Genomic DNA, 9,167 nt, shown 5'->3' on the forward strand with positions numbered 1-9,167 from the left:
GGGGAGGGGGAGCCCGGCGGCGAGCAGCGAGGCCGAACCCGCAGGCCAGGGCGGGCGCGGAGCAAGCGCAAGCGAGGCGGGGCGGACGGGGGAGCCGGGGCGGCAGACCGAAGGCCGAGGCAGGACGCACGGGCAAGCGGGCGCCGGGCGCCCCGCGCAGGCCAGGGGCGGGGGGAACCCAAAAGCCGCGCGGGCGGCCCACGCCGGCCGCGCGGGCGGGCGAGGGCGGGGGCCGCGAGCGGCGGCGGGAAGGCGCGGAGGCGGGAGACGCAGGGGCAGGGGGCCGGCACCGGCGCCGAGCGGCCCAAAACGAAGGCGCCGGGCGAAGGACGGCCGCGCACGCCGGGAACCCGCCGGGCCCGGACGGGCGCGGCGGGCGCAGGCGGCGCGCGGCGGCGGGGGGAGGAAGGCGACCGGGGGGAGCCGGCCAGGAGGCAGAGGCGGGGCGCAAAGAGGAAAGGCAGGGGGAAGGAGGAACAAAGGCAGAGGGAAACGGCGAAGGGCGCAGGAAAGCAGGGAGAGGGGGGGAGGGGAGCGACGACGCGGAGAACCGGAGGAAGGCGAGAGCGAAGACGGGCAACAAACCCCGACGGCGGGAAGGGAGGCAGGGAGGAGAGAAAAGGGCGACGCGGGCGCGGCCCGGGGCGGCGAGGAGGCAGGAGAACGCGACGGAGCGCACGGCCAGCGGGCCGGCGACGCAGCAGGCAAAGGGCGGCCCGAGCAACGGGCGAGGGAGGAGAGGGGCCGACCAGGGGGGACGGGGGACGGAGAAGGAGGGGCGAGGCCGGAGAGGGAGCCGGAGAAACGGCGACCACAGCCAAGGAAGGCAGCAGGCGCGCAAAGGACCCAAGCCGGACACGGGGAGGAGGGACAAGAAAGAACAAGACCGGGCGCGAGGAGGCGGGGAAGGGGAAGGAGGACAAGCGAAAGCCCGGAACGAGGAGCCAGGGGAGGGCAAGGCGGGGCCAGCAGCCGCGGGAAGGCCAGCGCCAAGAGCGGAGAGGGAAGGGGGCAGGGAAAAAGCGCGGAGGGGGACGGGGGAGGGGCCGGCCGGGCCGCCCGAGGGGGCACCGGGCGGCGCGGCCCGGCGGGCGGCGAGGCGCGCCGGGCCGGAAGGGGCCGGGGCGGGCCGCCGGCGCGGGGACGGGGAAGAAAGGAGAGGGCGCAAAGCAAGCCGACGCGCGGGAGACAGGAGCAGGGGAGAACAGAGAGGAGGGCGGGCCGAGGACGGGGGCCGGCGGGAGCGGAGGAAGGAGGAACAGGGACAGGCGGGGGCAGGCGGAGGGCAGAGGCAGAGGGGAAAGGCGGGGAGGGAGGAAAGACGAACAACGGCGAAAGCAGGGGCCAAGGAGGGGGCAGGAAGCAAGAACGAAAGGGGGGGCGCGAAGACGAGCAGAGACCGGCCGAGGCGCAACCAGAAACGAGGCCGACCAGGGAGCGGCGGAGGGGCGGGGAGGACGCCGCCGGCACCGGAGGAGAAAGCAAAGGGGGGGGGGCCGGGGGGAGGAGGGGCGCAAGGCGGAAACGGAAAGGAAGGGACGGAAGGGCACCACCAGGAGGGGAGCCGGCGGCGGAAGGGGACGCAACACGGGGAAACGGACCAGGGCCAGACAGGAAGGAGGGACAGACGGAGAGCGCGGGCGGGAGGCGAGGGGGGGGCAGGGCCGGGCGGAGGGGGGAGCGGGGGCGGGGGAAGGCCGGGAACGAACGAGACCGCAGCCGGCGAACGAGCGAGGCGGAGGGAGCCCGGCGCGGCCAGCGGCGGAGAGGGACGACGGCCGGGGAGGCCGCGGAAGGGGAGGCAAGAACAGGGCGGGGAGGCCCGGAGAGGGGCGGGGCCGCACGCGCGCGACACGGAGGGAGGCAACGAGCGGAGAGCCGGGGCCGACAGGCCCGGGGAAGCGGGGAAAGGGCAGCGGGAGGGGAGAGAGCAGGGCAAGGGGGGGCGGCAACGAGGAAGGCCGAGGAAGCGCGAGGCAGCAGCGCGCGGGGACGACGGCCCGGCCCGGGGACACACCGCCCGGCGCGCCGACCGAGGGAAGGAGCCGGGGAAAGGGGCGGAGCGCGGCGACGGGGCGGGGCGCGGCCCGCGACGGCGCGAGAAGGCCAGGGAACCGGAGCAGGGAGAGGAAGGAGAAGGCGGAACAAGGGGCCGGAGGGGAACCGGCGGAAGGAGCAGGGGCGAAACCGGCAAAGCAGAACCCGCGAACACGGGGAAACACGGGGGGCGACGCGCGCGGCGGGCGCCGCCCGCCCGGCCCCGACCGGCGCGCGGGCGCGCGCGGGGGGGCCAACGAACCCCGGCGCGGAAAGCGCCAAGGAAGACGAAAAGCGGCAGCCCGCCCCGCGCGCCCCGGGCGCGGAGCGGGCGGGGGACGCGCGCGGCGCGGGAAACACAAACGACGCGCGGCAACGGAGAGCGCGGCGCGCGCAGCGAGGAAGAACGGAGCGAAAGGCGAGACGGGGGGGAAGGGCAGAAGCCCGGGAACCAGCGAGGCGGGGAACGCAAGGGGCGCCCGAAGCCAGGAGGCCGAGGGCACGGCGGCCGGGGCGGCACGCAGCGCGGCGCCCCCCGCAAGCCGCAAGGCGCAGCGCGGGGCGGAAGCGGGCCGCCCGGGCGCCCCGAGCGCGCGGCGGGCCGAAAGGCGAGGCCACGGCGACGGACGGCGCGGCAAGGGGGGGGGAAACGCAACGCGCGCGGGGGGCGCGGCGACAGCCCGGCGGGCGGCCGGACGCCCAGACCCGGAGGGCGCCGGCGCGCGCCGACCGCGACCCCAGGGCAGGCGGGAGGACCCGCGGAGGGGAAGCAGAGCAAGAAGCGGAGGAAAAGAAACGGACAAGGAGGCCCGGAGGAACGGCGAGCGAACCGGGAACAGCCCAGCCGGAGAAGCGGGCGGCGCCGGCGGCCGAAGGGGGGGGAGAAGCGGCCGCAGCGGCGGACCGGGCCCAAGGCCCCGGGAAGGGGGCGCCAGAGAGGGGAGAGCCCCGGGGGCCCGGACCCGGGCGCACCACGAGGCGCGGGCGACGAGGCGGGGGGGGGGAAGGCAGCCCAAAGCGGGCGGGGAAGGCCGGCCAAGGCGAAAGACGGGCGAGAGACCGAGAGCGAACAAGGACCGCGAGGGAAAGAGGAAAAGGACGGGGAAAAGAGAGGCAAAGAGGGCGGGAAAAGGGCGGGAGGGAAGCGGAGGGGGCCGGCGAGGCGCCCCGGGCGGAGGGGGAACGGGGACGAGCCGGGCCGCCGAGCGACGCGGGGGGGACCAGGGGAGGGGGGGGCGGCCAAAGCCCGGGCGCGCGAGACGCCCGCGGAACGCCGGCGCCGAGGGGGGAGGCAGCGCGCGCCGCGGGCGGGCGGCGGCAGCGGCGCGCGCCGGACGCGGGCCGGGGGCGCCCCAGGCGACCCGGCGGGAAACACGGACCAAGGAGGCGGACAGGGGGCGAGGCAACGGGCGAGGAAACCCGGAAGGCGGAAGGAAGCGGAGGGGGGAGCCCCCGGAGGGGGCACCGCCGACCGACCGGGAGCGGCGGAGAAGGGCGAGGGGGAGCAGACCGGGCGGGACCCGAAAGAGGGGGAACGAGGCCGGAGCGGGGCGAAGCCAGAGGAAACGGGGGGAGGCCCGCAGCGAGACGGACGGGCAAAGCGGGCGGCGGACGGGGGAGAGGGGCGAAAGACGAAGCGAACCGGCGAGGAGCGGGGCCCGCCGAAGGGCCCGCAGGAGAGCGGGAGCGCGCGGGCGAGGGCGAGCGGGGAAAGCCAAGGAGGAGAGGCCGCGGGGCGCAACGCCCGCGACCGAGGCGCAAACGGGAAAGAGGGAGGACGGGCGGCGGCGGGGGGGAGCCGCGCCACGGAAGCAAGAGCGCCAAGGGGGCCAGGGGGGAAGCAGAACGGGCGAGGCGGGAGGAACCGGAAGCCGGGGGACGGGGCCAAACGGCGCGCGAACCGAGAGCCCACAAAGGGGGGGGGCGAGGAAGACAGCAGGACGGGGGGCAGGGAAGGCGAAAGCCGCGAAGGAGGGGGAACAACGCACCGGCCGAAGCAACGAGCCCCGAAAAGGGAGGGCGCGGAAGCGCGCGACCGACACCCGGCCGGCGGGGCAAGGGCCAGGCCCCGAGGAGGAGGAGGGCGCGGCGGGCGCGGCAAAACCGGGGGCGGGAGCCGGGGCGGAGCGGCCGGCGGGGCAGAGCGGGGGGGAGGAGCAAAGAGGCAAAGGAGAACGGGGAAGGCCGAAGAGGGGAAAGGGGCCAGGGGAACGGCACGGGCACAGGGGGAGGCGAGCCGAAGGGGCGGGGGAACCCCGACAGAGAGCGCGGGGCGCGCGGACGCCGAAAGGGAAGGGGGAAAAGGCCGGAACCGGGACGGGGCGGGGACGGCAACGGGAGGAAGGCCGGAGACGGCGGCGGGAGCCGCGGGAAGAGGAGGGCGGGGAACAGCCGGCCCACCCGGGAAGCGGCGCAGCCGGAGGGAGGGGCCAGCGGCGGGAAGAGCACCGCACGGCGCGGGGGGCCGGGGCGCGCCCGGCGGCCCGGGAAAAGCCGGAGGACCGAAGGCCGGCCACGCCCGGGCGGACGCAGAACCGCAGCAGGGCGCCAAGGGGAACAGCCGCGGGGCGAGGGAACAAGGGAGGCAAGGGAAGGCGGCAAAAGGGAGCCGGAACGGCGGGAAAAGGAGGGGCGCGGAGGGCGGGGCACGGGGGCCCAGGCCCGAACCCGGCGGCGGGCGGGGACGGCGCGAGCGGCGCCCGCGGCGAGAGCGGGGCGCCGCGGGCCGGCCGGGACGGACGGGACGGGGCCGGCGGGGGCCGGCCCCGGGCGGCGAACAGCCAACGCAGAACGGGACGGACAAGGGGAAGCCGACGGGGGAAGGAAAACAAAGCAGGCGAGGGGCCCAACGGAGGGGACGCAAGGGAGGGCGGCCCAGGGCGCGGAAGGGCAAAGGGAAGAAAGGCAACCAAGCGCGGGGGGAAACGCGGGAGGAACGAGGACGCGCGGAAGGGAGCCAAAGGCGCGGCAGCGAGGAGGGACGCGCAGGAGGGAGGAACGAGAGCCCACGGGCCCGGCGGGCGCGGGGCGCCGCCGCGGGGGGGGCTGGAGAGAGACAGGGACAGGGGGAAGCGCGGGAAGCCAGGCAGGCGCGGCACGAAGGAGAGGACGAGGCAGGGGGCGACCGGAAGAGAGGCAGAGGGACGCCCGCCGGGGACCCGCGCGGGGGGAAGGGCGGCACGGGGACAGGCAGAGCACGGGGCAGAAAGCACAGGGCGGAAACAGCCGGGGGGACCAGCGCAAGGCGGGGGGGAAGGAAACAGGCGGAGGCCCGGGGCCGGACCAGGGCGGAGGGGCGGGGCGACGCCCGGGGAAGGCCCCCGAAGGAACCGGGCCCAGGCCGGCCCCCGGCCGGCACGCGGCGACCCGCGCGCGCCGCGGAGCAGCGCGAGCAGGCCACCGACAGCCGACGGGGCGGGACGGGGACCCCCGGGCCCAGCCCGCAGAGCCAAGCCGGGCCCGAAGGGACGGAGCCAGGGGGCCGACGGCCCGGGCCGACAGGGGGCCAGCGACCAGAGGCGGGGCACCGGGGAGACCGGAGGCGGGGAGGAGGACGACCGGGCGGGGACGGCAGGCGGGCCGCCGGGGGCAAGGGCCGCCGGGAGCGCACCGGACACCACGCGACGGGCGGGGCGCGGCCAGCCGCGGGACCCGACCGCCGGCGGAGCCGAGGCCAGGGGGGGCAGGGGGGAAACAGAAAAGAGAACGCGGCCCGAGGCGCCCGCCGACGGCGCCGGACGGCCGAACGGGGCCGGCAACCGCCACGGCCCGGGGCAGGAAGGGGAACCCGAGGCCCGGGCGGAGGACGCGCGAAACGCGCGAGCGGCGGGGGGCCCCCGACCCGGAGGAGCGACGAACCCAGGGGCAAGGGCCGGGCACAGGGAACCGGGCCCCGCGGCGGCCGGCAAAGGGCGCAGGGGAAGAGGGGCGACGACCACCAAGAGCGGCACCGACGGCCGCGCCGCCCAGGCGCACGCCCAAGGGGGCAGCGACCGCCGCGCCCGCCGACGCAGCGGGGCCGGGCACGGGCCCCGACGGCCGGGGGGAGGGCGCGCGCGGAAGCGCCAGCCAGGGGCGGGGCGAGGGGAGGCGGCAGGGAGGGGGGACACACGCCGGAGCGGAGGGCGACGGCCAGGACCACCGGCCGGCGGGCGGAAGCGACCAACACCCGGGGGGAGCGAGGGGAGCGCGCAGGGGGCACCGGAACCCGGCGGCCGGGGCAGCCCGCAGCGCCAGGGCGGCGGACCAAAAAGGGCCCACGGGGAGCGCGGGAGGCCGGGGCGCGGCGCAACAAAGCAGCCGCGCCGGCCGACCGAGGGAAAGGGGAGAAGAGGGCGAGGGCGGGGCGCCCCCGAGGCCGCGAAGCAGGGGCGGGACCCGAGAGAACGCGCACGCGAGCGCCAGCGAGCCGGAGGGAAACGGCGGAGGGAACCAGCGACGAGACGGGGCGAGGAGGCGGGCGCCCCGAGACCCAAGGCAGACGAACGAGGGGCACGGCAGGAGCGCGGCGGGCCGCCACCAGAGGGGCCGCGGGCGGCGCCCCGCGCAGGCAGAGGGCACCAGCGGGCGGGGCCCGACAGGGAGGCGCACACGCGAACCCGGCGCAGAAGAGCAAGGGCGGGCGGCGGGGCACCCCGCAGGGGGAGCCCACCAAGCAGCGGCCGGACGCCGGACGGGGGACGCGCCCGGGGACGCGCACACAGGGCAGACGCCGGGGGCCGGGGGGCAAGACGGGGCGAAGGGGGAGCCCACAGGCCAGCGGCCGGAGCGCGCAGAGGCCGAAGCACGCCAGAGGCGCGCGGGCCGACCACAAGCAAGGAGACGGCGGGCCGCGGGCGGAGCGAGAGCCCGGGCGGGGGCCGCCCCCCCAAGCCACGCGGGCCACGCCCCGAGGCGAGCGGCGGACCGGCGCGCACCGGGCCACAGCCGACCGGGGCGCAGCGCCGGCCCCCAGCCGCGGCCCGCCCGACAAGGGCAAGCACGCGGGGACGCGCGGGGCAAAGGCCGGGGCAGCGGGCCCGCGCGGGACGGGGGCGCGAGCGGGCGCGCGCCCGGAGGGAGCCGGGGACGGAAGGCACCGCCCGGGGGGGCGGCAGGCCCAAACAACCCGACGCGGAGACAGCGCCGCGGGGGGCGACAGGGGCCGGGCACAACGGGGCGCGCACCCGCGCGGGCGCCCCCGGCCAGGGGACGGGGGCCCGGGCCGCCGCGGAGGACGCGGCGCCAGACGACAAGGCGGACGACGGAGCCGCCCGAGGCGAAGGCGGGGCGGGGCCCGGGCGCGCGCCGGGACGAAGGGAAGCCGGGGAAGGGGCGGGGCCGCCGCGGAGGGAGAGGCGGAAACGCAGGGGAAGCCCGCCGGACCGGGGGGCGGCGCGCGCGCAGGCGCAAGCAGGGGCGGGGAGGCCGGACGCACGACGGGCGGGAGCCGCGACAACAAGAGAGAGGGGAGGGGCAACCACCACGGGCCGCGACGGCCGGCGACGGGGACGCGCAGGGAGGCCAGCCGCGCGCGCGGGGCGCACGGGAGGCCAGGCCGCCCGCGCGGAGCCGGGCGCGGCGGGGGCGGCGAGGCGGGGGCGGGACGCCCAGGCAGACGGGCCCGCGGCCGAAGGGCGGCGGGCGCAACGGGCGGGCAAAGACGCGAGGGGGCACGGGAGGCGGCAAGGCACACCAAGGAGCGCAGGGCGCGACGGGCGGCAGCGAGGCGAGAGCCGAGAGAGCCGGGGCCGAGAGGCGGGGGGGGAAAGAGCAGCGCGCGGCCCCCCGCACGAGCCGCGAACGGGGCGCGAGGGGAGGGCGGCCGGGGAGGAGGCCGGGGCGCGGGCCGCGCCGGGGGGCGGGGCCCCCAAAACGAGCGCGCAAGCGCGCAGGGCGGGACGGGAGGGAGGCGCACGACGAGCGCGCGGCGCCCCCAAGGGGGAAAACGGGGGCGCGGGGCGGGCGGCGGGGCAGGGGCGACAAGGAGCCGGCCGCAGGGGCACCGACGGAAACCGGGGACGACGGCGCCGGCCGCGAAAGGAGAAGGGGCAAGGGACGGCGCGCGACGGCGGGCAGCGAACCGCCCACGGCGCCGCGAGCCGAACAGGGCACCGGAGCAGGGCGGGAGGAGCGACGGGCGGGGGGACAAAGGGCAGGGACGGAGGCAACGCGAGCGGAGGACGCGCGCGGACGAGGAAGGCCGGGGAAGACCAACAAGGGCAAGGAGCGAGCCCCAGCACGAGGAAAGGGCAAAGAGGACCCGGGCCGGGCGGCCAAGGCGAGAAGCGCGGGGAAGACAGCAGGGAGCGCGCGGGCGGCCCAGAACAGCGAAGGGCAGCACAGACCGGGGAGGGCCGCAAACGGCCGCGGCCGAAAAGGCCGGAGGCCCGCGAAGAAGCGGGCCGCGAAGGGAGACCGCCGCAGAGCGAGGGAGCAGGCGGAGCGGGGCGGGAACGGAAGGAACCAGACAAAGCGCGCCACCAACGAAGAACGGCCAGGCACCACCACCCAGAGAAGCAAGAAAGAGCGCGCAGGCGGGCAAGCCGGACGAGGGCGGGACCGGGGAAGGGGCCCCGGGGAGGCAAAGGAAGCCGCAGGCGCCACGCCGGGGGGGGCCCGGCCGGCAAGGCCGGGAAGGGGCAGCCGGGCGACCAGACGCCCCCCGGAACCCAAAAACGGGGAGGGCGCAGAAGGGGCCGGCGGAGGCCGAAAAGCAACAGCCGCCGAGCCCGGGGCGGCAGCGGGAGGGGGGACGAGGACGGGAGCGGAGCGGCGGCGAGCCCCCAACGGGCGGGCGGGAGGAAGGAAAACAGCCGGGGCAAAGGCGGGCGCAGGGGGCGGCGGGCAGAAAGCCAAGAAGGGCACCGCGGACGAGGAAAGACGAAGGCCCCCGACGGGCCCGGGGAAGCAGGACGCCGAGCCCGAAGGCCAACGGAAGAGGACCGAAAGCCGAGAAGGGGAGCCCAGGCGAAGGGAGACAGAGCGGAGGCGGGCGGGGAGCACGCGAAGGGCGGCAAAGGAACAGCGCCGGAGGCACGACCCGGCCAAGGAAGGCCAGGAGCGCAGCGCCGACAGAAGGGACGAGACGACCGGGGCACACCGAGGGCGGACCGGCCGGCCCAGCCCAAAGGCCAACGACGAGCGGGGGA

At 78.3% G+C, this 9,167-nt stretch overlaps 1 protein-coding gene across 1 annotated transcript; it reads left to right on the forward strand.

Annotated features, from left to right (window-relative positions):
• Nucleotides 1-44: 44 nt before the first annotated feature.
• On the forward strand, nt 45-9,135 carry LOC125832746 (uncharacterized; the record flags this gene model as incomplete). The annotated part of the gene is made up of 1 exon (XM_049511939.1): nt 45-9,135. A coding segment is annotated over one exon (9,091 nt), but the record flags the coding sequence as incomplete, so codon positions are not given.
• Between the last annotated feature and the right edge of the window lie 32 nt (nt 9,136-9,167).

The sequence above is a fragment of the Solanum verrucosum genome, unplaced genomic scaffold, assembly GCF_900185275.1.
Source record: "Solanum verrucosum unplaced genomic scaffold, falcon-dt-bn FXZP01000356.1, whole genome shotgun sequence".
Taxonomy (NCBI): Eukaryota; Viridiplantae; Streptophyta; class Magnoliopsida; order Solanales; family Solanaceae; genus Solanum; species Solanum verrucosum.